Source organism: Symphodus melops (assembly GCF_947650265.1).
Source record: "Symphodus melops genome assembly, chromosome: 16".
NCBI classification, from domain to species: Eukaryota; Metazoa; Chordata; class Actinopteri; order Labriformes; family Labridae; genus Symphodus; species Symphodus melops.
Window position 1 is genome coordinate 4,905,772 of NC_136706.1, and position 27,498 is coordinate 4,933,269.

The 27,498-nt window shown below is 40.8% G+C and overlaps 2 protein-coding genes across 11 annotated transcripts in view; one reads left to right on the forward strand and one right to left on the reverse strand.

Annotated features, from left to right (window-relative positions):
• Positions 1-3,407, forward strand: part of mapk10 (mitogen-activated protein kinase 10) — a 32,476-nt gene extending 29,069 nt beyond the window's left edge. For 4 of the 7 annotated variants that reach the window (XM_079364284.1, XM_079364281.1, XM_079364282.1 and 1 more), the window contains one exon: positions 2,816-3,407. In XM_079364284.1, coding sequence (XP_079220410.1) covers positions 2,816-2,958 — 143 coding nt within the window. In that variant the 3' untranslated portion in view covers positions 2,959-3,407. Of the gene's footprint in view, positions 1-2,810 lie in introns of all 7 variants that reach the window. The other 3 variants (XM_079364285.1, XM_079364286.1, XM_079364287.1) reach the window with 3 other exon arrangements.
• Positions 3,408-8,832: 5,425 nt separating this feature from the next.
• The window catches only part of arhgap24 (Rho GTPase activating protein 24), a 65,190-nt gene continuing 46,524 nt past the window's right edge, over positions 8,833-27,498 (reverse strand). For 3 of the 4 annotated variants that reach the window (XM_079364667.1, XM_079364669.1, XM_079364668.1), the window contains 7 exons: positions 18,727-18,849; positions 14,415-14,622; positions 13,916-14,048; positions 13,228-13,301; positions 13,025-13,146; positions 11,774-12,935; positions 8,833-11,419 (listed from right to left, as the gene is read on the reverse strand). In XM_079364667.1, the coding sequence (XP_079220793.1) occupies positions 11,155-11,419; positions 11,774-12,935; positions 13,025-13,146; positions 13,228-13,301; positions 13,916-14,048; positions 14,415-14,622; positions 18,727-18,849 (2,087 nt within the window). In that variant the 3' untranslated portion in view covers positions 8,833-11,154. Of the gene's footprint in view, positions 11,420-11,773; positions 12,936-13,024; positions 13,147-13,227; positions 13,302-13,915; positions 14,049-14,414; positions 14,623-18,726; positions 18,850-22,476; positions 22,509-27,498 lie in introns of those variants that run through there. The other variant, XM_079364670.1, reaches the window with a different exon arrangement.

Sequence of the window (27,498 nt, forward strand, 5' to 3'; positions counted from 1 at the left end):
ATGTTGTTTTGTTCTCTGCACCAAAAAAAAAAAAAAAACCCACATCAGGTGTCGTTCCCATACTTAGCCACAGAGAGGCAGTATGGAGTCATGTATGCACATTGACTAGATCGTCTAGACTCCAATATCAGTTAACGCTTGTATATATAGATATATATATAAAAATAAAAAAAGTAAAGACCGTTTTGATTCATCCTCAAAGTTAATTGAAGTTGAATCCTGCAGAGAGAGTAACTGGAGAGACTGCCACATGTGAACATGCAGTTAAATTAGTGTGTCCAAAATGCATCTAAGTATAAATATTACCCCTCAAAATACTCTCCTAAGGATAACAATATTTTAGAATTGAAAAGCCTTTTACTTCTAAAAGACTAAATGAACGTTTATCTCTTTTATCCCAGCCAGGCTGAAAATAACACGCTCAACAGTTTATTGTGAAGTGCATTGTAGTTTGAACTTTAAAAAAAAACATGAGGAAGATGTGTCTGAAATATTGACATCAGTAAAGAGCTAATAGGATGAATTAATCCCAAAATGCAGCAGCTGTTCTTTCTCTCATCTTCTTTACGCACTCCGCCTCTCAGAAATGCTTCACCGCCATCTTTGCCTTTTTTTATCGTCCACTTGTAATTAAGCAGATGGGCTGGCTGTCTGATGCTGAGTGCAGCAGACTCGGGGCTTTGCAGGCACTGCAGACAGCAGAGTCTTTACTGCAGCGCGGTAACAGACGAGCTGAGAGCACACATGAAACCAGACTGGCCCTGCAGCTCTTTTTCTGCTCCTGCAGGATCTTTAATCCTAGAATTATTACTCATTAAGCATTTAGCATTATAGAAGCTGTTTGTTTACACGCTGTAGATTTTCAATACAGTTTAATATATACATTAACATAAAACCTCTATTAACAGCCCAGGTTTATTAGGACTGCTAGATTATGACAGAGAATACAAATCATTCATCACAACTTCTGTCAGAGTTCCTTTCAAGATTCTTCATCATAAGTTTGTCCTCTTAGAATTGTTAATCTTCCGTTATAGTCGTCGTTTTAGCTATTTTTTTCTCATCAAGTCATTACATTTTTCCTGCACACACACACACACACACACACACACACACACACACACACACACGCACACACAATGACTTTTAGCATTTGGTTCTGATGTGTTTATAGTAAGTAAACCTTCTGCTATTAATCCTGCTTTGTTCTCTGTTTTGTTTTGGGTCAGCCAAAGTGCCCGACAGTCTCCATTAAGCAATTACCTCCAACAGGGAGCAGACCCAACCATCAGATTTACAGTTACAGTACTGTATACTGTATAGTGTATATCTCCTCTATGGACATAAATTAACTACTGGCATGCCTGGAAACAAATCTACCGATAGTACCGAGAATTTGGTAAAAGTCAAAACCCACAGACGTTTAACATTCACAAAATTACCAAACAAGATCTTTGGGACCAGTGTGGCGTTTCTGTGTGTGAAAAATTGGTGGGGCACAACCCCTTTATGATAAGATAAACAAGGAAATTGACATTACTCTCTGGACTGATGGACCTTTTTTAATTTTACACATGTCAAGGGGTCATTTATGGTTTAAAAAAATACTATGCAGAAGAGTGCCTTTTCAAATCTTACATACATACACAAACAACACACTCACACACACACACACACACACATACACCCTCATATACACACTCTCTCTCTCTCTGACATCTCATCAGTTGTCTCGTCAGTCTGTACAGCACAAAGGATGTCTCGCCCATTTGTTTGACTATCTCCTCCCTGCACACTTAATACATGCAGTGTAACAGTTTGTTTTGAATGGTGCTGGATGTCCCTTTGAATATGGGTTGAGCATCATTCTGCCTCTGAAGCCTCCAATCGTCCTCACTCATGGTCTCAAAAATACAATGGAAAAGGCCTATCCGCAAACTCGTCATGGCCCCGCAATGCACAAAGTTTAATACATGTGATTATCCGACTGAGCACATGTCTGTTCTCCTCCACCTGTCGTCATGCTGCTCAATGGATCGCCTGTAACGCCTGTCAGCGCTGTCAATTTGAGCTGCCACATTTACTGTTCCAAGTAATCCCAGTTTCAGCACACAGTCCAGCTGACTCCCGCTGCTCTCATGTTTTGAGATCCTTTCAGAAAGATGTTTCAAATCTTTGATCTCCATCCTCGCCGAATAGCAAACACGGAAAACAGAAGAGCGCCTTCTCGATGCAAATGACATACATGCTTATCATAGCTAATACCTTATGACATAATATGTAAGAAATAATGATAACTTGATTTGTTTGCACAGTTTCTGACGCTAATAGGTGAGGCTGTGCCCCACCTGCCCCAAATGACCAGTCGCCACTGCTTGGGACTAAGTCAGGGTGTTTTTAAAAAAGACGATAAATGTGCTTTTCACAAGGCTCAGCCTTGAATAAAATCCATAAAATATCCAATCCTAATAATTGATGGGTTTATATTTATGTGCATAATTATTAGGCCAATTATAAGGATGTGTTGATAAGCTGCAGTCTCTGACAATCTTTCCTGTGACACCCATCGGATCCAAAGCTTACTTACACCTTCCACACTACAAACAAACTGTGATTGTGTTGTCCTTTTACATCTTTTGTCGATGTTGTCGATGTCTCAGTGTCACAGAACATATCCAGCTACAACATTTCTCTCACTGTACCCCTGGTGTGCACTTTCAAAAATATCTTCTCTGCTTGTGTATTCATACTGCTGCTTTCCTCTGGACTCTTTTTACGTTGTAACCCCCTGCTGCTGTTGATTCCCTTAGCACAGGTGCAGCCGTGAACAGCAGCGAGAGCCTCCCTCCCTCCTCCTCCATCAACGACATCTCCTCCATGTCCACCGACCAGACCCTGGCCTCAGACACTGACAGCAGCCTGGAGACCTCTGCAGGACCCCTGGGGTGTTGCAGGTGACTAGCGGCCTGCCTGCGCAACCCCATGTTCTTCCGAAGGTGAAGAACTCGAACGAAATGACCCACTGAAAATATACACGCAAAAAAAGAGTAAAGATCAAATTACTATATATTAAGAACAAAAACATGAGTTATGGAAACAGAGAATCTGAAATGGTGAAATCTAAAAGCCTGTGCATTGTCATACAGAAACAGCATTTAAACTGAAGATAATAAGCTGAGATATATGTTAATGATCCTCTAGTTGCTTTGCTTATATTACCCCACATATCTTGTATATGGCATCCAAACAAAAACGACCAAATGCTTGGACTTGCATCTCCTGTAAAGTGCATATTGGCTGGCTGCTGGTCTCTCAATTCCTTACAAAAGCATTTATGCTTCAATCATCGTGGCAAGGTGGCCATTTTGCTCATCACTACTTTACAATAAAAACGTCATTCCCCTTTCCCTTTTCTTATGTAACAACACTGCTGTATTTTAACCTCAAGGCTTGATCTAAGACACCCTCATCCAACACAACCCCCATGTAAGGTTGCCTGATTTGCGTGTTTTTATGTGGTTATTCTGCAGGGATATGTAGTCGCTCTCACCCTGAGCGGCGCTGCCTGCACTACTTGTAAATAATGTAATTCTGTACAGCTGATGGGCACATAGAGTGGGACTGACGGCCAGTACACTGGGAGTTTTTTTTTCTGACTAGCACACCTTGCCACATCACCGCTTTCCACCTCAGTTGCCCCTGCCTATTGCTGTAGTCCTGCATGATTAGATTTAAATCAATGCTAATCTCACTGTATGCTAAAATGAGTCTGTGTAGAGACTTTTGTTTATATAAGATGTGAACTAACTCAAATCCAGACACCAGAAGGGGGGGTGGGGGGGGGGGGGGGGGGGGTCTGGTCACAGGATAGAATGTGTGAGTTGTTGGGTGTGTGTTAACCACTGGCAAGCCATCGAGAGATGAGTAAATGTCAGGGCAGAGTTTGGGACTTAAAGGGTCAGTACACTCAGTAGAGTGATTTATTTGATTGTGCTCAGACTTCTTAAGAGGAGTTTTAAAAGTCTGATTTGTCAGTGATTTCCCTTTTATTCCCCTGGCAGTGTTTGATTGGTTTCTGCTCCACGACACAGGCTGACCCACAGCCCTACATGTTATTCACCAAATTCATAGAGCGGCCATTTTGTTCTGATGTGACACTCATGGTCTGGGGGCTTTAAAGCTGTAATTATGTAGCCTAACAATGTGATCCAGGTTGCAAGTCAAATAACTAACACATTATTCTCTAAACTCTTTTCTAAAGATAAATTATTAAATGGAACGTGAAAATCAATTGTCTCAAAATAATAATGAAATTTAGGCAAATCTTAGCCAGGCATTTTTGCCTTAATCATGTTGGCCTAACATTATGAAGAGATTAGCAGCTAGCCTACAGTTAAGCTAGCTGATAACAAATTAGCTGCAGGGTACATAATAAGTTTTTGTATTGTTTTAGTTCAGCTTGAAATATGGAGAAATGTGCAGGGACAATTTTGAAATCTACCGTTAGAAGTTGATGCCTTTCTACGTACACAGTATGACTCATATACATATAATTATCCACTTCCTTTACAGTTACCACCAGCATCTATCTGACATACCTAGAACAAAGTAGTAAGGGGTTACCAACTTTTCAGCCTTCCGCTCTGAGAGTGACATCAGGCCACTGTGTAAATGTGGTGAACTATGTTACATGAACCCCCGAGTAGGCACAGGACGCTTGTCTGTTTTACTGTGGGTTCACCATGAAGACAATATTATTATTTATTTGACTGAAACATATACAGCTTATTGAAGGAGTATCAAAACACACAGTTTGTTGTTTACAGGCGGGCGATGAGTGTTAACCTCGTAGCAATGTGACATTTTGTTCCAACAAAAAACAAGAAACAGAAACAGGCAACCTTTTCTGCTTGAACTAGAAACACTCACTACATTATTTCTTAGCTTGAAGATATTTATTGACTTATTTATTTTGATAGGTGGAACTGAAAATGGCAAGTGCCTTTTGGAACGAAGCATTGTTGGTGCAGAAATTATATTTTTTTCCTCTGCTTCTTCTTTTTCTGCCTTAAAATGATCTGAATCCCCAATCCAACATTTTTTGGTTGAACAGTAATGAAACACAGTTTGGACTGATGTTGGTGCTTTAACTTTGGGTTTTAGCTTTGAATAGTGATTGAATGACTTACTTATGCTTGTGCTGGTTAAACATGACATTACATGAAAGGTTCTCTATCATTTGCATATTTAGGTTGAATTTAATTTCACTATTTCTTAGATGTAATCTTCATTTAATAGTTGCCAGATTTTCTCTAGCCGGGATCTTAGCCCACGCTCAGACTCTTGCATGTATTATGTGGCAGAAATCAGAGATGTTTTTTTGTCTCATGTTTAAATTTTAAACATTTTTCACTTCTTACATTTAGATACAGTTACATAGTGGTGTTTAAGGTGTTGCTACATTTTTCTTTTCATGCTTAAGATAAAACTGCAACGAGAAACCTCAACCACACCCTGAGTTGTTGATCTGGTTATTTATTAAACAGGAAATAGGAGTCCGTTGGTTTATGGGTAATTCATCCTTAAAAAATGAAATAGTTTCTGATGAAAAAAACCAACTAACCAACTAATTACATCTGATAAGTTGTCTTACAACGTTTTTCACTTGGTAGTCAGGTAAATAACTTTAAAGACGATGGACACATTGTCCCATAAGGAACGAGTGGGGACATTCCAGGTTGTCTTCAGCTCATCAAAACCCCATGAAGAATATCAATATTACAGAATCTCCATCTTGTGGACTTTGCATGGCCCCTTGTTGAGATGTTAAGTTATGAACTGAGGAGATGTTTGGAGAGCACCGTTTAAATGCACATTTCAAATATTTGTTTTTTAGCATGCCATTTGATCGTTCAACGATATCTCTGTGATCTCTGGTTTAGCTCCCCCGTTAAACTGGCTAAATATTCCACATCACTGTACATACAAGGTCTCGCACTCCCTCCCCGAAGTTTTCTTACAGAACTGCAGATAGCTACTTTGTTAACACTCTTACTTAGCCTGCGGCCTGTGTACAGTTAACCACACACAGACTCACAGTACCTTCACCGAGCTACAGGGGTACCTGACGGCAGTGTCTCCAGGATAAGCTACGGCTAGCTTGGCTTTCTGTTCAGGGTCTGGCCAGGGCAATCGTTACAAAAAAAAAAAAAAACAGGGTGCAACTTTGAAAAATGACTTTTATGTTTCGAAGATGTACAGAAGATTTTATCACAAATACTCATGGTACTTTTGCTGATAATCTACAGGGCATTTTTAACGATGCATACTACTTCATTTTGACTTTTACATGTTTTTCGCACAGAGCAACCACTGAATCATATTCCTTTGTTTTTTTTCTCTGAATGTGAATTGTAGATCTTTTTTATAAGACGTCCCTCGAGACAATTCTGTTGTTACAACAAGGTGCTTATGGTCCCATTTGGTGCGCCTAAAGCAGATCCGGTTCTAACACAGATAAACAGCTGGGTTGTCCGCACTGAATGTAGAAATGAATTGTTTCACTCACATCATTGCTGCTGTGCTCGGTCATCAGTGTGTGTGTGTGTGTGTGATTTCAAATGAACCAGCAATGAACGCAACAGGTTTGTGAAGGTTGATGATGTTTTAGATAAAATCATGTGGGATTGATTTTAAGAATGTTGTTGAAGCGTTGGTAAAGTCACGTGTTTGGGTGTATTTCATGTGTATTCATGTTCAGTCACATAGAACTAGAAATGTGTCAACTACCAATCCTTTAACTAATTTGTTTTCACTACGAAAGGACTTAAAAAGTTCTCGTTTGATTCCAGGATAAGCCAGTTTGAAAGCCGTTTAACCAGAAATGGCCAACTTGTCAGTCAGCCATGTGTTTTCCCGCCATTTTAAAGTACACGTCAGTTAGGATACATCTTACTGGTACTCAGCTGCGCCAACAGAAAATCATTGGACCCAGTACTTGTGATCTCCAGCTTGTCCCGCCCCCCTCACTTTTTTTGTTGTCTCATATTGTAAATAACAACAATCCAACAATGCAATAAACACTTTATTGCACTCAGACAGGGAGGCAAGCTACTGCAATGGTCAGATGATACTCAAACGTTTCAGTGTGGACTTACTAAGATGAAACCCTGTGAAGCTCATCTGAATCAGGTGATGTTGTTCTTTTACGATTCCTTCTCTCTTTGTTTTCTTTTACTCTGTGCTGTTTTAATGAATCATTCTTTTTGACATTGTCAGGTTAAATAATAAACAAAAAAAAAGAAATTGTATCTGTTTCACGCTGATCTCAAAGCTTCAGGCTTAAGCGTTTCAAATAAAGTCAAAACAATTGCAAAAGAAAAAAAATTACTGAAAGCTGTTACTGTAAACACAACATTTTAAAGGAACTGTGTATGTAAAAATAGTATATGTATGTGATTGAAAATAAACAAAACCTTTGATCTTGGACTCTGGTGTACGTGTATTAATTGTTTTTACTTGCAGAGATGTGCAGTCAGCAGCTGGTCTCATTTCTCAGTTGGAACCTTCTGTCCAAACCGTCACAGTGACACTGAGTCCCACCTACACGACTCTTAATCAGGTTTCTGATTGAGGCAACAGATTGCACACATTATTATTAATTAAATCTAACTTTGTTAAAAGTTGATTTAATATAACTCAAATCAGTCGCTAAAGAATAACCTGTTTTAATTGAGCAGATTCAAATAAAGCACAAAAACAAATTTAAACAAATATTAAGTAGATGTCACGGTAATGAGCTGGCAGCAGAGACGCCACAAATATATCAAGCATTTGTCTTGATCTGGATCGAGGTCAATCAGTCGAGGGATGATAGTGGCAATAATGATGATACCCCTCTGATTTTTTTCGAGCAACCTCCGCTGAACCCGCCTGCCTCCCACATCAACGATAGAGGGCTGGCAGGGAGGTCGGAGGTCGCTGCGACTCTAAAGAACTTTGAAGTTACTTCAACTTATCACAGTTTACAATAGATAGGCACAATATAATAAAATAATTAAATTCAGCATTTTAAAGATTTATAATATCAGTGCAACTAAGAATACAACTTCATTATTCTGTAGGCTACACACAACTGCCTAAAATATGCTTTAATGTGATATACAAAATAAACACAAACTTATAAATGATTGAAATGAAGTTAGTGTTATTTATAAGGGCAAGGTCAACATGAATGCTGCTACTGTTAAATTGAAACAACAATAAATAAACTAACTGTAAGGTGACCCAAAGATCCCAGCTCAAAAGGTTTAGAGTAGTAAACAGACATAGATTATAGTCTCCTTTAAACGATGTAAAGTATGCAATAAACACAATTTCTTAAATTTATTTTGAGTAACTGACCCTTACCAATAAAACATTCAGGAGATGTATTAAAATTCATCCATCGTGTCACTGTGGGGGGTTTGAGCCAATCATAACCAACATTTATCATGAAGAAGGGCGCATCCTGGACATGTCGCCTTTCAACAGGGCTGAAACAAAAGCATTCTTAGCACTGAGACGTTAGGTTGGATATATTGGATAGATTCTCATCCATCATGTTACATGTTTCTGAAAAAAAATGTAGGCTTCTCATTTGACAGAATTTGCTACTTTGTTTTTTTCTTTAGGTAGGAAACCTTTTGGTCAATGGCTCGTTTGGATGATCATTTTGACCACATAAACAAAAAAAAATGTTTAACCTTAAAAAGAAATCAGAAATAAAAATTAGCTGAAGTTTGATCTCTAATGTGTTGAAGATAAGTTGCAGTGAAGAACATCACAAAGGAGGACTCGTGAAAATGCCTTTTTATTCATATTAAGTAATTTTTTTTAAAGTTCTTTAGTGTATCAAGTATCATGTCATGAAAATATTCCCTCGCCCCAGTCCTCCACTTCCTCTCGCCCTGTGTCCATAATCCGCTCTTTTGTGTGGAATTCACAGAACGAGGTGCCGCTGTCAGCTTGGATTAAGCCTATTACTTCCCGGTGAAGGGTGCAAAAAAAAGGAGAGCAAGCCCCCTCACACTCCTCCGTCTTTCACTTGTTCTGGCACTCCCCCGCCCCCATGTGCACATTCCTCATGCCCTGCATTGACCAGTAGCAGGTTCAAACGAGACCTGGTGTTCAGAGGGGAAGACTGGCCAGGGGCAAGTTTATGCACACTTCAACTCCAGTTTACATCTGCAAGCATGTGTGTCCTGTATTGTACCCATCAGCAAAATCCACATTGCGTCGATGTTTGGTTTGAAGCTACGTAAATACACCCTTTATTGATATGCAGTCACTTTACAGACATTCACAGATAGTACACTGGCCCTCAAAGACTCATGCTCGATCATGCACTCGCAACCTGCTACTGAAGACAACAACCTGGCTGTTTGTGCCCTCCATGTGCACACACTGTGTCCATGTGGACACACGTGGCGCAATCGTCCCCTTTACTTCACAGGTATGACCCACAAGCACAACTCGCTTTTTAAAACTCTAAATTTGAGCTGGATAAGAATGAAACGGGTTTTGTCAGATAAGATAGAAGACTGAAGTTGAAAATTAGAGTTGTTCTGATAGCGATACTGCTATCAGTATCAAACTAGTACCACAACCAGCATCAGCATTACTGATGCCTCCCGCCACCCAACACTAACTACCAACACTGACACCAGTATTAGCATCTGCATGAGAACAATAATAATGTAGATTCTGATATTTGTAAGTATCAGAAAGTAACTGATAGTGATGTCAGTATTGCTATCAGAACCAGAACCTTAACAATAACACACTGAGTCAGGTCTTTTACCTGCTCTTTTGTATTATTAAATAACAAAGTCAGGTCTTTGCTTTTTGGAAAGCGTCTTGAGATAACACTTGGTATGACGCGATACAAATAAAGATGAATTGATTGATTAAAACACTGACACCAGCAACTTTGTGGGCCTCCAATATTGTCTTAAATGCAAATATCAGTCTTGGTGAACACAATACCATTCCTTATTAACCCCCAAAGTCAACTGGTGTCAGTGTGGTTCAGTGTCTTCTAACTTAAATCCCGAAGTCCTCGGTATCAGCTCATACTTCCGTCTGGGTTTTTGGTTAACATTTGACGAGCATTCGCATAGTGACAGCAGCCACACATTCCTTAAAAGGGAGAGTCATGTTAGTTACCTGAACTTGTTCATTTATGACTTTTTTTTTTTCTGGGATTCAAACCGCGGACGACATTGTGCAAGTCTTTAGATGAATGTTTACGAGCAGAAACATTCCTCAATCAGTCTCAACCTAACTTGAGTCACATCCATCTGATTATGTGTCAAACGAACTACGACTATAAAATATTTACAGTACAGGCTCTTTTTTTTTCCTCTTTTGGTCATGGTGGGGAAAACAAACAGCACAGAAGCACAGGCACATATACAACATATTGTCCACATGAAACGGTGCACACACACTGAGCCACAGGACATTTCAACAGTACCACCTTGCTGAGACTCGATGAACATGTAAGTGCAAGGAAAAGTCGTAATATAAAACATAACACTTTGATACGTCCGCTTAAATATCAGATACACACAGAAGTATTATTTTCATTCCTTTTTACAAACACTGCATTGTTTTCCCCTCTATGTACAAGAGCACACATCGAACAACACCGAACAACATAATGATTTTGGTTTGATTTTAAAAGGACATTAAGATAGAGTTTTTCCAACTTTTGTTCTTTTAGTCTTTTTCCATAATGTCTTTTTATTAACTAATCACATCCTTTAACCCCCCCCCCCCCCCTTTTTTTTTAGCTCCAGCAGTCACAGTACAACATTGGTGTACTATATCCCAGTCAGAGGAGTGATTAACAAAGTTTCTTTTTGTTTAAATAATGCCGTATTTACAGAGAATGTCCGCGTGGCATCACTCCAGGTGATGTCTACATTTATACAGGTGGCTCACATTAGCCCCCTTACATCTCCTATTCTTAAATTAAAACATGCCTTTAACCTTCCCTTCTTCCTTCTGTACTTCTCCCTCCACAACCAGCAGCCAAATCCTGTTTGGAGCCCTCATAATCTTCACATCATTTAATTAAACAGTCTTCAGGCCACGTTCCTTGCCGTTCCCTCACTGTATCCAGATGGGGTTGTTCCGATCTGGTCGGCGGGGGTCGGTTACAGTGGTGTTGCCAGTTGCGGTGAGGTCACTAAACGTGGAGAAAAACTGTTCCATCTCTTTCTGCAGCATTTGATTTCTCTTCTCGGCGTCGTCTTTGGCGCGCTCGGCGTTCCGCAGCTTGATCTCGGCCATCGTGTATTTCTTCCTCTCCTGGTCCAGCTCTTCATGGAGGTTCACCATTTCAGTCTCCAGGTCCAGGTTACGCTGCTCCAAGCTGTGGAGGAGGTGAGAAGAGGAGAATAATGATTCAATCCAAAGGAAAGGCATATAGTTTATTATTTAAGTTGGAGCATAAAGTCTGGATGCTTAAATTGTGTCTAATGTTGTTGATTTGTTTAGGACGGTGGTTCTCAACTGGGGGGTCGGGACGCAAAAGTGAAGCCATTTTTAGTGGGTCACAAATACTGTATGTGCCTCTTTTTAAAAATGTTTGTTTGTTCTTGTTGTGTTTCTTTAAGTAAATCTGATTGGTTAAAAAAAATTTAAAAAAAAAAAAAATTCGGAAAAGGTGACATCAGCTGAGATCCACTGTCCTAGACAACACTACTTTTCCCAGATAGAACTCTACCTCTTTATCCGAGCTTCGTACTCAGCCTTCTGCTTGTGCATCTCCTGTTTCAAACTGGCCACTAAACTGTGCAGCGCGCTGTGACTGCCCGGCCCGTTGCCCACAGTCGGACCGTCACTGTTCTCACTGCTGCTGGTGCTCCGACTGCTCCGCCCTGCTCCGTCTCCACTTCCCTCTCTGTTGCTGATCCTGCCCTCCCCCTCTCCTGCTCCTCCTCCTACAGACTGGGGATGTTCGTTATCCTGCGCTGGGCCGTCCAGATCCTCAAAGTGACCCCCGTAGAAGTCCTGCTCGGGGCAGGTGGTGGTGGACGAGCGACAGGAAGTGGAGTTGTCGGGGAGAGAGATTTCACAGGAGGATGTGGACCAGGTGGCGCTGTCCACGCTCTGTTTGTCCTCACAGCTGTTGTTCAGACACGTGTTGGCGACGTGGTTGTGCTGCTGCTGGTTGTGATGGTTTAAGTGGACATTGTCGTACGTAGAGAGTCGGTTCTGATTGGATGTTTGATCCACGTGTGTTTTGTTGTCACGTAACGTGACACAGCCATTTGGGACCCAAAGACCATTGCGGCTTTGGGTTTCAGTGCCAGAGACGCCCAATCGGACGACTCCACTCCCATTCCCCCCGCTGCTGCTTCCACTCGTCACGCCACTGGTTCCCATTTTTGTTCCGGAGCCTTTGAGCGCCCCGCTGCGCCGCACCGGTAAACTCCCACCTCCTGTTAAAGTCTGACTCTTCTCTTGATTAGGGTCTGAGGAGGGGGAGGAGCTAAAGGAGCCGTTTGTAACAATCCCACTTCCTTTACTGAAAGCCGGGTTCTTTTTAACAGTCAGCGGCGGGCTGCGCGTCATATCAAAGCGTCCTATGACCCCGTTACGAGGGCTCGCTGATCGCGGGGAGCCACTTTTGTCCCCATGCGGGCGATGTGAGGGGGACTCGGGCGCTTCCCAAACACAATGCCTGACCGCCTGGGTGTTGTTGTTCTCGGCGTTCTGAGACACTGCAGTAATGGCGGAGGTAGTTGTGTTGGTTTGTCGTTTTTGTGCATCGATGTTGTTGTTGTTGACGAGCTCTAGCGCAGTGGGGCTGTCCTCATTGTGGGGAAACAGAACGTCATGTCGGCCAATCAGAACGGCCATGAGTTGCTGGACGAGAACAGTACCTGACGACATAAAATCACACGTCATTATCTCAGAAAGTCAAGAAACATTAAAACAACATGCCAGCAAGAAATCACACGAGTTTCAAGACCTTCCATTATCGTTACTGGATCTTCAACCTTCGGCCTCAGAATATTCGGTCCGAACACTGTGGCCAAGTTTTGGACGCTCATTTTGTTCACTCCTGAATACGACTGGACTTCATCTAGGAATCTGCAAAACAGGAAAAAATTTGCTGCTAACTGTTCTTTGAAGGTTTCGTGATTCAGCCGAACTTCAATGATTGGCCAGTACCTGCAGATGTACTTGAGCAGATTGTAGTTCACTGGAGGTAGACATTTAACGAGCCTTCTTAACTCCTTCATTCCCTGTGGACGATGAGGAAAAAGTAAGCTAGACCAGGAAGAGTAATTCATGTCTTCTCACATTAAAAGTATCAAAGGCACCCAGAGAGAGAGAGAGAGAGAGAGAGAGAGAGAGAGAGAGAGAGAGAGAGAGAGAGAGAGAGAGAGAGAGAGAGAGAGAGAGAGAGAGAGAGAGAGAGAGAGAGAGAGAGAGAACACAAGAGAGAACACAATAGGGAACAAAATGATCATGAGATGATTTACAGACATTACTGGACCTGAAACAAGAACACAAGTGCACAGACGAAAGCACATACGTGATGATAAACAAATCTCTTCTGACATCGTGATGAGCCAAAACAAGCAGTAATAAAGCATGACTTTGATTCTGAAAGAAGTCACGTTTTCATGATAAAAGTTCAGTCCTGACAAAAAGCATTCGATGAGAAACAACAGAGCTGAGTCAGGATGACTGAGCAGCTTTAATGTCACAGAGCAGGACTCTTGATGATTTTTGGAACAGCTTTTCAGTGCTGACTTCTCTCACTATTTGAACTCTGAAAACTTGATGCGTTTGAAAATCCGAGTTAGTGCTGGATACACAGGTACAAAGAAAGTTATGGAGTGGCCTTTCTCACCATTTCATCATCCTTGCTGAGAAGTTTGGCGCAGGCCAGGAAGTCGGCGTACTTGTGAAAGGGGATGACGGGCTCCGGCAGCTCTCTTAGGTAGAGCTTCAGGAGAGAGGCGACTGTGTGCACGTCTGTGTTACTGTGGAGGAAGCAAACACCAATCATGAATACTCCTGCAGCAAGGTCGACCAATCATGAGAAAACACAGAGAGAGAGAGAGAGAGAAAACAAAGGGCCCTTCGACTTTTAAAACACCACAGATTACATTCAAGATTTAAAGGACTAGTTTTGGGTAATCCAGTAAATTCATAAATAAACAGAATCAGATGCCTCTCTTGTAAAAAGTAAAGCACCAAAATAATTAAAGCAGAGCCTCTAAAAAGCAGTTATTTTGCTCCATGTACAGGGCCCAACAAGGTTCAAATCCGACCTCTCGTTCCCCACTTTCACTCCCCAGTTTCTGACAGCCGTGCATCCACTTCAAAATTCACCAATGTTTGCTCACCAATCAAAGGAGGGTTTCTCTCCACAGTCGAAGGCGTCCTGCAGCTCTTTGACCAGGTTGGCCTGTCCGGGTAGCCTGAACAGTCCCTCCTCCCTCAGGCCCCACTGCCGAATGAAATCCACACACTGCTCCACCAGCATAGGGGCCAGCTTGTTCCCATAGCGACTTTCATACCGTACAGTTTCCTCCAACTTCTGGCCAAAGATCCCTGAAAGAGAGACACAGTTGCAACATAATTTGAAGGATTGTGATGTAAAGCGGCAACATTAATCACATGAGGGGAAAAGGGCAGGCGAGTTTAAAGGGGACATCCAGTCCTTTTTTTGTAGTCTGCAAAAGTCTTACCACACAGAGAAAAATCCTCCATTTCAAATTATCTCAACTTGTGACATCACAAGTTGAATTGTAGTAACCCCCCCCCCCCCGTTTTCTCCACCCATGGACTCCACCCCCAGCCTAGAGCAAAACTTTCAGCAGGTCTGCCATTTTCATTCTTGCTACAGAGGAGGGATGTCTACTGGGAAAACTCAGGGGGCGGGGTCATTGCATTTAAAGAGACACACACGAAAACGGAGCATTCTGAGAGAGCTGGTTTCTACAGGGTCACAAACCTCCTCTGCTGCTGTATTAATGTTATAGTTGGACTAAAGCACAGCACACATTTCATTTAGAGCACAGGGGACTGTTTGTAAAGGTGGAAAAGGGGTATAATATTTCCTCTTTAATAAACCAAAGAAGCTTAGACAATATATCTATCAATGATTCGTGTTTTACAAAAGACATAAATGATTTAAAAGCTGAATTATAAAGAGTAAGATTCTGAAATTACAAAGAATAGGATTTTTTTCATTTGTAATATTAACACGGTTTAATATCCTGCACGACTGAACTTTCCCCCTTTAAGTGAATAGAGTATTAAGCAAAGAGTTAGAGAAAAAAACTTCAGGCTTGTTTCCGCAGCTTAAGGCACATCAAAGCCATCTGTTAAATCAATTGGTAAAGTTAAAATCTGATAAGTTTGGCGAGACAGTCCAAGCTAAAAAAAAGAAAAAAGAAAAAAAAGAAGTACACCCACAAAGCTTTAGTCTGATGATCAAATCTTAGACTCCCCGCTGAGCACCTCTGGCCTTTTTGTCTGAGGCAGAAGTGAAATACTCATTTCCATTTCAGCCGCTTCATGCGGATGCAACGAAAGGGGATTAAGAAAGCCTCCCCGGGAGATTTGGCTCTGCATAGTTTTCCGGTCTTCAGAATCACACAGAGGCTACTTACAGCGAGCGTACACGTGGTGCGACAAGGTGACTGAACTTAAGTGAGCTTAGGGGGAATCCTCCTTCTTTTTTGACAGCACACGACACAGCCGTCAGAGTCGTACTGGTGTCCTCCATTCATTCACAGTATTCATTCACATATGTATCTCATGCAGTGATTTTATGGTTGCTTTTAGCTCTTATAAAATAACACTCATCATACTCACCGCTCTTGAAACTGATGCAACTCTTGAGCTTCCGGAAAAAAAGCCTGTTTATGAATTTGTGATAAGATAACACACCCGTTGTGCAGAATTTCAAGTGCCTGCGTTTTATCATTTTCCGAAAAAGCAGCCTTTGTTTTAGCTGTGATGACAGAAGGCAAACAAACAAAGCGGAAATCAAGGAGATGCATCAGCCTGACAGAAGGTCAGTCAGACTGTCTTCATTGTCATCCCTCAGAAAGCGCTTTTGTTTTCGATCCTATTTGATTGGAAAAGAGGCTCTTCACTAAGAAGTTCACAGCGCAGTCTGGTGTTCTTTTTCTTTCTCCTCCGGGGCAGCCAACACACAGATTTCCTTCACTTCTATCCTTCCAGCAACCCACATAAGACAAATCAGTTAAATCTCACAAAGTCTCCAGAAAGATTAAAGCCACTTTCCCAATCTTACGCGGATCAGAATAAAACAGATTCAAGCCGAGCTCCAGCCAACGGAAGAATGATGAATCTCCTCATGAATCGAGGAGCGCATCAGAAGAGTGAAAACCAGGTCATCCTTCCAGACGTTCTGGTCATGAGTCTAGGAATGTTTTCCCAGGTCACATGTGAGTGTGTGCGTGGACCAGCTTATGAGGCGTGTGGGTGTGTGTGTGTGTGTGTGTGTGTGTGTGTGTGTGTGTGTTTACTGGATATATACGTTTCCTTTTTGTACTGGACCGACTGGTGCCACGACACAACGACTTCAGAGGAGAATAAACTATGATTCAGACAGTTCATTGAACACTCAGCTTCAGTAAGATACAGAGACCTAATGATACACACAAACTCAGGTACACACACACACACACACACACACACACACATTTCTAATCTTCCTGGTTTAATGTTATATATACATATAATGTAATAAATATCTTTAAAGTGTGTTTTTTCAAATTTAGCTGAGCCCTACTTTTCTTCAGCCTATAAAGTTGAAATGGTTGATAACATTTGATAAATGTTAGACATTCTTCATCAAGCTCGTTATCTTAGACTGCTCACTTGTGAGAACCTTTTCATTATCATATGTGAGCTCAGTCAGGACACAGTCCTTTCTGTGAAGTCTGTCTTCATTCGAAGCTCACAGTACCAGCTAACTTGTCGGTGATCGTTTTTCTCTCTACAGCCGCTATGGGCCTCGACAATCCCACATCAGTCGACAACAGTACAAAGTGTTGGAGCTCAGAGATGAAATACAAACAGCAGGTAGCACTACCAGTCACTTGACTGTGAGATCCGATGGTCTTAAAACAACAACCCAACTCCGGCCGGATAAAGTCTAACAGAAAAACATTGTGTGTCAAAGTACCTTTAACAAGTATGTTACACTACAGTGAGTCCTGACACGTTTACAATGTTGAAGCCAGACTCAAATGAGAAATGACACACAGGAAGATGAGTCTCTGGTGGGCCAAGCTGACATGTGGAAATGATTGTCTTAATGTCACTGCACAACAACAACAAAAACACAACCAGATGATAACTCACTAAGTCTAAAAATCTCCCATCTAAACCTCAGAGAACAAGTGTGAATAACGAATGAAACTCAGTGTCATTGATGTTTTTTTAAATTTAGTTAAAAACTTCTTTTTTTTTTTACATAAAAAGGAAAAAAAAAACTGTTTTGCAATTTCTAATTTAAATGCAAACTCTTTCCAAAACAACAAACAAACATTCGGTTATTACCATGAAATAAATCACCAAAGATCCAGATGGAGAAGCCACAGCTGCACATTTCACGAATGTCTGACTCTGAGCGCTCTCCTGTCCAACTGTCTGTTCACGCTGCCCGATAAATCATTGAACAACATAGCAGCAAACCATCGGGAGCTCCGAGTCCTTCTGTGGGTCAAACTTGGGAAGGCTTTTTTTTTCTAGCTCTCTGTCCGTCCGTCACTCTCTGCACAGGATTGCTCAACAAACTCGAGAGCCAATCAGGGCTCAGTTAGTCTTTGCTGCTACTGCAAATTGTAAAAGCCTGGAATATGTGCGTGTGTGCACGCTGCATATGTGTGTGTTTGTTTGAGGGGCAGAGAGAGCCCGGCTTGGCTCCAACACGGAGCCACCTTTCTTGTGGCATCTTTGACAAATGGCTCGTCCTTTTGAAGAGCAGTCAGCTGCAATAGACATCAAACTGGCTGCTCTGAAAACAGAGGGGCCAGCTCAGCCTCATCCATTCTCTGTGACACCGAGCGCTGCCTGAACGGCCCGTCCGGTTTCAAACGCCCCACTTGTTTCCCTGCTAACACAGAATGTAGGCCAATGTCTGCCAACAAAGTCAATAACAAGCAAGCAGGAGACTCGGCCGTCAGCACAATGATCTCATCATTACTGTAAAGGCAGATTCATGTGTAGAGTCCCAAGACTTATGTCCCCAATAAAGTACATGGGATAGTGTGATATGATAATAATAATAGATTCATTTTATATGGCGCTTTTCTAAATACCCAAAGATGCTTTGACAAAAAACAAACAATAAACAAAACAGACGATCAGTGGAAGGGGGAAGGATGGGACTTGGTGATTGTAGCTGATGTTATAGAAGTGAGTTTTTAAAAGCTTCTTGAAGGCGTTGAGTGTAGGGGAGTCTTGAGTGTTTTTTGGGAGACAGTTCCAGAGGGTGCGAGCAGCGACGGTTCTGATATAGTATCATGCAAAGCCCACAAAGTGATGTACAGTTTCACTAAAATACCACAACATCACGCACTTCTGCTTTCACCGTTTCTGCAAAAACCAAACTGTTGTTAGAACTCCCCTTCACATCGGTTAACAAGTAAAACCAGGCGCTGCGTGTTTACTGACCTCCACCAAAAGGAGCCCAGATGACCCTGCGGATCGTCTTCACCCAATCCTCCATGTCATTCTGGGTGCTGGCCATAAGAAGGTAGGTCTCATGGTTGGCTGTCATCCGCTCTCTGTCTCCCCCTGATCGAACAAAGGACACAGAAACAGAGTTGAGAATTAAATTATGTGGCAAAACTCTCATTTTGAACTTTTACAGAACGAAACTCTGATGCACAAAGATGTAACATTTAATCAGGCCTGATAATCTGATTTTTTTTTTTTTTTCCAACGTGTTTGAGATGAAGAGGACTGAACAACTTTGAAAACATTTTAAAAGTTAAACCTCCCCTCCAGACACGATTATTTTTAGGGGTCTGATATAGTTTCTCCTCACAGAAGTTTCCATCACCTTGTCGTAGATTTGTAAAAGTCACCTCGTCTTTGTGCCTTACTGAAAAATGAAAACACTTTCAGCGATGCAAATGTTACTCATTTCAAAAGACACGACATGTCTCCTGCCTCGATAAAAAGAACATTCTCAGTGTTCGCGCCCCGGAGGCCTTCAGCTTCCACGTCTTGAAAACTGGACTCTGATTGGCTGAGAAACAAGTTGTGACGTCACAAAATCATCAAGCTCAGCAGATTAAAAGTCAACAGAAATAAACTTTTTATCTGAAAGATATAGAGGGGAGTCGGATGGCCTAGCGATGATGACGTGCGCCCTCTGTACAGAGGCGACGGTCGTGATTGTAGCAGCTGTGGGTTCAAATCCAACGTCGGCCCTTTGTCCCCACTCTCTCCTCACAACACTTCCTGTCTCTCTTCAGCGTTCCTGCTCAATAAAAAGGTAAGAATGGTCAGATAAAAAATCTAATCAAGTTATCTGGCACCTACCATACGATAATGGTGTCCCACGGGTCAAAGTATTTTGTCCCAATCTTGTTAGATATCAGATTTTTTTTTAAACTAACACGTTTAATGGACACACACACAAACCAAATCAAAATAAGTGAGCATACAGTAAGTGGTGTGAGTTCCTTCCACTGAACACAGACTCAGACATCCTAACGGATAATGGCTGCTAGCTCTCAGCTCTCACGTGACAGCGGACAGAATGAAGCCAAAGGTCTGGACCTGTTTCACATAACCAAGCTCATCACAGCGATCATTATGACAACTGAATCATTTCCTCGGCTTCATCAAGACCAAACTATTTGTTTTTTTAGTTTTCCACAGAACGCACCTGGTGTATTATGGGAAGAGATGAGCCATTCGGAGACAAATGGTGTGTCACACAAACATTCAATTATTCATGAGTTTGACCACCAGGGATGCTGCTCCATTGATTGTGGCAAAGGGTGAGATCTGCGTGCTGCATACGGAAAATATTTATAGACTATTTCAACATAATATGGCAGACATGCTCAGGGACCGTGGAAACCATTATGAAGTCTAAATGAAGCAGAAAGACTAAACAACAGGAATCATTAGTTCAACGAATGTTCCACTGAAGGGGACTAAACTCCCGTCTCAGATGTCATCATTACCAGTTTCACGAACATGAACCACTTGAATGTAGTGAATTAATGACTAATCTCGCTACATGGTGAGCAGCGGCGTTCAAAAGAACATGAAGTAATAAGAGTAATAACTCTAGTGTTTGAGAAAGGATTTTTTCATCCTCGGTTGATATACTTGGGAGTACAGGTTTGAAATAAAGTCGCAATTAGTGGATGATGCTACGCGTGTTCAGTGTGCAGATGACTGGCTGAGTGCTGATCATGAGACTGCGAGTACAGGAGTCGAGTGTTTTAGCTTCGATGTATTGAAGCAGTGTGGACATAAACACCATCCCAAAAAGACGTAATATTCACCACATTAGTACAGCAGAAATATGATATCCTAACAAAAGGTTTCATTGAGTTACTATGTGAGGTCAAACTCCCTGTGGACATACATTCATACATACTTCAAAGAAATAAGAACCAATGGAGCTCCAGGCAGTGTGCCTAATGGAGGGTGGGGGGAGGGCAGAGGGAGTGTGTTTAAGTCTGAGAGACTGTTCCTAAAGTACAACAACTTTTTTTTAGTACGAGTACTTTTTTGGTATCCCCAATCAATAGGAGTTTAAAAGGAACTTTATAACTGATATTAGATGTGATAATTACACCGACAGGTTGCGCTGCGCTCTCAGCCACACGCATCTAAAATGATAATTACATCAACACTCTTTTATTAGAAATCCAAGAAAGCGAGCCCTTGATTTAAACCTAAATACCTGGGTCCCTGGACAGCTCTGGTATATTTAGAGCCACACTTTGACAGCGAGATGGATGCTTCCCGTCAGTCTTAATGAGATCTCATTAGCGGGCAGCAGATGCCAGTGTTTGCCCCGAGTATGCCACACAGGGCAAAACACTCTCATGTCCACAATGTTTATGAGCTCCCTGTACAAACACCGAGAGGCTGAAACTCTGTGGTTTCAACACAAGAGCCATCACAAAAGTAAAACTGGAGATCATCTCAGGTAGTATTTTGTATCCTTTAGAGCTACACGGCCCATGAAAGTGTATCATTTCACTTCACTACGCAGATCAAATTAATACTTACTTGTTTTACATACTTGTTAATACGTACTTGACCTTCAGCATGTATCAGCAGGTCATGATTTTATGGATTTCACAGGTCTGCAAAGTCCCTAAACAATATTTAATAATAATAACTTTATTTTAGAAAATTTAGTAAAATTGATCAAGGACTGAGGATGACAACAAATACAGTTTCACTGATTCTGCTCACTGATTTTATTTCATTCAATAAATGTAACTAACAAACTAAAAGTATTCATCAATTATGTGATCCCATCTTGGTTTTGTTTCTCACATCTGCTTGATGTTCTTGTTATCTGAGTATATTTAAGTTTTGAATTAATTATTGGACATGACCATATTCAGAGATTATACAGTTGGTCTTGGGTTATCACGATTCATGTCTTTACATTGTATGTGTACACAAACTAAGCCTGTTAATTTTATCAACACCATTTAGTCTGTTGCACCCCCCTCCAAAAAATCAACAATATATCTGCATAAATTAAAATTTGTACTTTTTCACTATAAATTAGGAATGTGCAGTTTAAATGTTAATGTTAATTATTTTTTCAACAGTTTTGAAAACCACAGTTTGAATGAAAATTTACATTTAATTTATATGGCTTCTGGGACTTTTTTTTTTTTTTTTTTACAGCAGCCTTTAAATACATGCATAATTTCATCCATCCATCTGGACTAACAGAGAAGATGCTTCATTTGATTGCAGACAAAAAAGTTAATGATACAGATTATGATTTGTGACCAGGAAGTATCTGAGCTCTTTTCCTTTTAATTCCAGGCTATAGTGCTTTTCTGCTCCTGGTCCAGTGATTAGTCACGACCAGCTATTGACTTCCCCCTGAGCACCCATTAATTAGCCTCCACATACAGGGAGTAAACAATGTAATTATCAATCACACCTCCACTGTTTCCAAATGCAGAGAAACGCCTGCATTAAAGCAACACTAAACTTAGGACACCGTACATACTCATATTTGACTATGTAGTCCACATTTCAATCATAATGTAGAAAAAGACGAGGAGGCGTCACATCCTCGCAGTCAGCAGTGAATGTCTCTCTTCTCTTCTCTTCTCTGAACCTGCGACGCGCAACAGATATTCAAGGAAGCAAGAAGTGAACAAACCGAGAAGGCGCCGGTGAACGCGGCTCACTCACATCCGTTCTGCTGCCGCTGTTTGAGCTCCGCCGTCGCTTGCTGACAGCTCTGCTTCAGAAGATCAACCCGCGTAACAAAACTCCCCACAGCGACTGATGTCGATACGGATTGAATGCGGAGAGGGAGAGAGAAAGAGTATATGGACGTATCGGTGTGTCCACTGTAAGAGACAGAGTGTAACGCAGAGGCGACCAGGGGCGTGACAACATTTTTTTTAGTGATCAGAGAAAACTAACCTCCAAACCCAACTAAAAACATCAGCTCACTAGAACTAGAAGTGGGTTTCTTTTAAAAAAAAGTGACAACATCTAAACTGCTGAGCAAAATGTTGCTAATTAAATTGTAGGGGAGAATTTTTTTTTAAAATTCCAACTTCAGCTGAATAAAAGAAAATGTTTGGACCATTTCAGCTGTGGATTGATCGGTATTTGATTGTTTATTTGAAGCAAATAAGCTACAGTGCCTTCATTTTACAGTATTGAGGTATTTGCCCCGGTGCAACATCGTGGATTGATGGATTGATTGATGGATATGAGCTCCATAGAAACACATAGCAACAAAGTCCCGCCCACAACAGATGGGTCAACATGTCTTTACTCTCCATTCTCTTTGGATTGCAGGAATGGGCCCACTGTCACTTCTTCACTGAGAGCAAACTGCATCAATGGAGACTGTGGTGTCCTAACACTCATTGTCTTTTATCAGACACTCTGTGGAGATTCAAGCTGGAGTTTGTTCGCATTTTACCAATTGTTTGCATATTGTACTTTCGTGTCAACAAAATGTTTAAGTTCATTCAAAACTTTTAACACATTTTGGTGAACCATTAGTACAGTTAAATTGAAATAAAAATAAGAATAAAATACGACTGTTATGAAAAGAAAGAAACAAATTAAAATCTAAATTAAGAACTTTGAGGTCCTTTACAGAAAGAGATGTGATTCGTCTTAATTAAGGAGTCTTTTGTCTACTTTTAGCTACAACTGGCAGCTCAGGTTACCATGTTACAGCAGGTGTGGGCTATTTGCGACTTCATTTATTGGGCTGGTTGTCGGGAAAGCACCATGTGCGCTCAGAAAATGACTAGTGTGACAAAAACACAGCAAAGAACTTTTTGTTATAAAATAATCTAAGTTTTTTTTTTTCTCATAAAGAAGAGGAAAAAACATCTGATTCCTGAAGATGGCCACCACAAAAACTACTGTTGGTGTCTTTTAAGTAGAAATATGTATTTTAAATAACCAGTTTAAAGGGAATAATGTCATTTCCACACATTTTCTCCTTGTTGTAATGTCTCATTACACAGTCCCATCAGTCTTAATTTGACGTGTTAACCAATGATGTGGATCTGTCAGATGGATCCCACGGTTACATCAATCAGACACGTTGGCTAACCCTTTCTCAGCATTGTTTGCACCAATAGTCATGCAAAGTAATTGTGATTCCCTGGGGTCCCTGTGAGCTTTTTTGTCCGTGTTTAAAATCAATCAGCCCTCAGTGTTCAGCCTGTTTTTCCGCTGCCTGGATGGGAAGACAGCTTTTCCTGTTGGAAACAACGCTTGTGAAGCTGTTAAACAAGCGTGCAACAGGATTATACAGCATACCATGGCTATTACACACAGTCCTGTTCCTCTTGCCATATCCTGTTGATGCTCAGCTTTCCTCCACAGTGGCTGAATTGGCTGCGTGGGATAAAGACGGGTGATGTCTCAAACTAAATTAAAGCTCAGACAACTTCCTGGACAAAACTTTAAAACTGTCACAACAAAACATTTGAGGGAACTGTTGTTAAAATGTCTTTATAGTAGGAAAAAAATATTGTTATTAACCTTTCTATCCATCAAGCCTTGCAACTGCTGTAAGAACATGAATACACATTCAACTAAAATATGAAAAAAAAAACATATTTCTTAACATCTGTATAATACTATTGTTATCTTGTCAAAGAGTATTTAAGTTTATGCAGTTGCCAATGGTGAACTTTTATGTGCGGAGCATCTCCCATGATGAACAATGAAAGATGTCACACCAGCTCAGTTAGCGGTGTTGGTGCAGACCCATATGTTGGAGGTATCAACAAACCACTCTCACTGCACCCTCAGAGGTTTTGGAGAGCACTGACTGTGGCCGACTGAGAGCGTGCAAACTGAGTTAGAGTCTGTAAGGGGAGGGTGTAGGGAGTAGTGTAAAAAAGGCCCAATGAGTTATCAAAGTGATCCAGAGGTTTGGATCTGTAAACCTCGCTCTCATTGCCAGATCATTCTGGACCAAACCTCGGTACAAACCAAGATCCTAGACGAGGTTTTTCCTCAAAAGTCGGCAGGTGTTAATTAATTATAAATTGGTCAGCACGTCTTGTCATCTAACCGGGCAAAGAAACCTCAATCCAGTGTTGCAACAGAGACAAAAGAAAATGTTGCCAGTGTGTTCTTATCCAAAGACTTTCTTCTATTATTTGGCAGTAATGTGTCTTTCAGCATTTAGAAAATTTGCCATGTGTTTATGAGTAAGAGCCAAAGGGTTTCTAATAAAAACAGACAAGCAGCTGCCATGATTGAGTCACCACTTTTTGAATGACACAAGTGGTCTAGCCTGCTCAGGTATTCCTTAAAACTGTTTGATATCCATACTTGGCAACGAGTATGGGTGTAATGTTTTAAATTTTCCATGAGACATGTTTTTCTTCAGCTTCGCTATGCTAAGAAAAGTGAATGTGTGCTTCTTTTTTGGAGACTTACTATAAGCCCTATCACAAACACATCATTCAAAGATAAGTCAGCATTGTCTTCTGACCTTAGACACATAAAAGTGGATCAATGATTTGACTCAGGCTTTAGAAAACCGTCAGGTTAACAGATAAGCTCAGATTCTCTGCAACACTAAACAATGAACAAGTATTTACTTTCCAATCTTCCACTTCATTGTCTGTAACTTTCCCATCCAAGACACTGTTCATTTAAAGATAAGCTGCAGAAAGATAAAAAGCTCAAATATAATCTTGCCTGTGGGTAAATTCTCTTTATCTGTCAGTTAAATAGATGACTGAAGGCTACCCTTTGACAGTTTCTTCACAGGCTGTAGTTAGACTGCCCACAAGTATTATTCTCCACCACACCACCGTCAGACCGCCTGTGATGAGAGTCTGGGAAAAATAAATAAAAAACCCTCCATCATCGCCTCTTAAATGAGACCAATGCTAGCAGGAGTTCACTGCCAGAGAGAGTTGAAAATCTTCTCTTTTAACTCGACTGTACCTGAAGAGACAACCGTGACAGCTGTCACAATTCCCCTGATTCACCACGCTTCAGCACACGGCGGCAAAGTTTGAGACACTCAGCGGTGAACAATTGTCAGCTTAACAGCAACATGCAGACTTAACTTTAGAAGACAGCTTGTATTAAAAGACAGAAAATACATCCAGAAACATTTTTCACCTCGAGACTTCGACATTAATGAAAGTTAAGGAAAAGAGAAAATGCTACGCCTTTTCCAATTTTAAACTTTAATAGGAAGATGTCCTCTGCATGTGAAAAGAAAAAGGCATGTCCTCTTATCTCTTTGCTGCTTTTGTGACGTACATGTTCTCCTCCAGCTGTCAAATGAATCACTCATCCAGAATTTTTGCTTTGGAAAATTAAAAAAATGACAGCTGCTAACTGAGCTTGTTGTTAACCATTTGGTCTGACATCTACCTTGCAGCAGTGGTTTCAGGTGGTCTCGCATCTATATAGAAATATTCAATCTTTCTGCGGATGTTCTTCTTTTCTTTTCTAAGTCAGAAGGAAGCGTCAGTATTAATTTCAGTCTATTTAATAACCCACTTAAGACTCCACACAGGAGCTTTAATTATCTCTCCTCTATGATTTTAAGTTGCCCATTACACTATCTGTGTCATTAAGTTGAGTGTGAGCAGCCAACAACTGTTCAGTGCAGTTTGGACCAGTAGCCTTAATAAGTGGCCAGCTGCAGACTGGTCTTTAACTAATGGCTCAAAACAGGTGGGAGACAACAAAGGATCCCACTGTTCTGTAATTGCTCTCAAATACCTGAAGCCCTGATCCACTTCAGTCTTTCCAGTACTCTAGTGAGTGAAGCCAGTAAAGCTACAGCATGTCTGTCCTCCAACATGTAGACTTGATGGTATTGTATGGTCACTGAATTTAGGGTTAAATACGGATGCAGATAATTTACATTTTATTATCAGATGTCATTTGAATGTATTCTGATTACTTTAATCTGTTGCATGTATGTACAGGACATTAAAAGCCAACTTAAAAATACTGTTATTGTTTAAATCTCTTAAGTTAGATGAGAAAGTTGAAACCACTCTCATATCTGTGTGCTATATATGAAGCTACATTTAAGAAACTGTACGCTTTGCTTAGCGCAAATGCTTCAGAAAAAGGCATTTTACCTGGCAAAGAAATCAAACTGCACATAAAGCCCTGGAAAAAAAACAGCTTTAAAATGGTAAAAATTAGATTTTGTGAGAACGTTAAAATACTGAATAAAATATGTATAACTTAAAGTTCAGGTTAAAAGACAGACAGACTGTTTTTATCTACTCTTATCTTTTGAGCCACGCTAGCGGTGTTCCCTAACTTTTGGTCTATATGCTAAGCTAAGCTAACGGTTTCATGACTGTAGCTCTAGCTTTTGGTTTGTGTTGATTTTGGCGCCCCCTGTGGACACACAGTACTTTTAATTTCTTTGCTGACCTTGTGCAAGTGTTTAAGAAGAATATTTCCTAAACATCTCTTCATGCTGTGTTGAATCAGTCGATCATATCACTCACTGTGGAGCTTTAATGTGGAGAATGTCAACAAAGACTGCCTCTGTACTGTAATCATTTTAAACAGTTTCATATACTGTCACATACTCCTCACAGGAGCTTTAAAACATTATAAAAAAATGATAGTCTCTCATTTAAAGTTTTTTCTTGAAAGTGGATTAGCTTCTTGTTTTTTAATGCATCACTCAGTAATCATTTTGAAAAAGAACAAAAATGTCTCCAGCAGGCT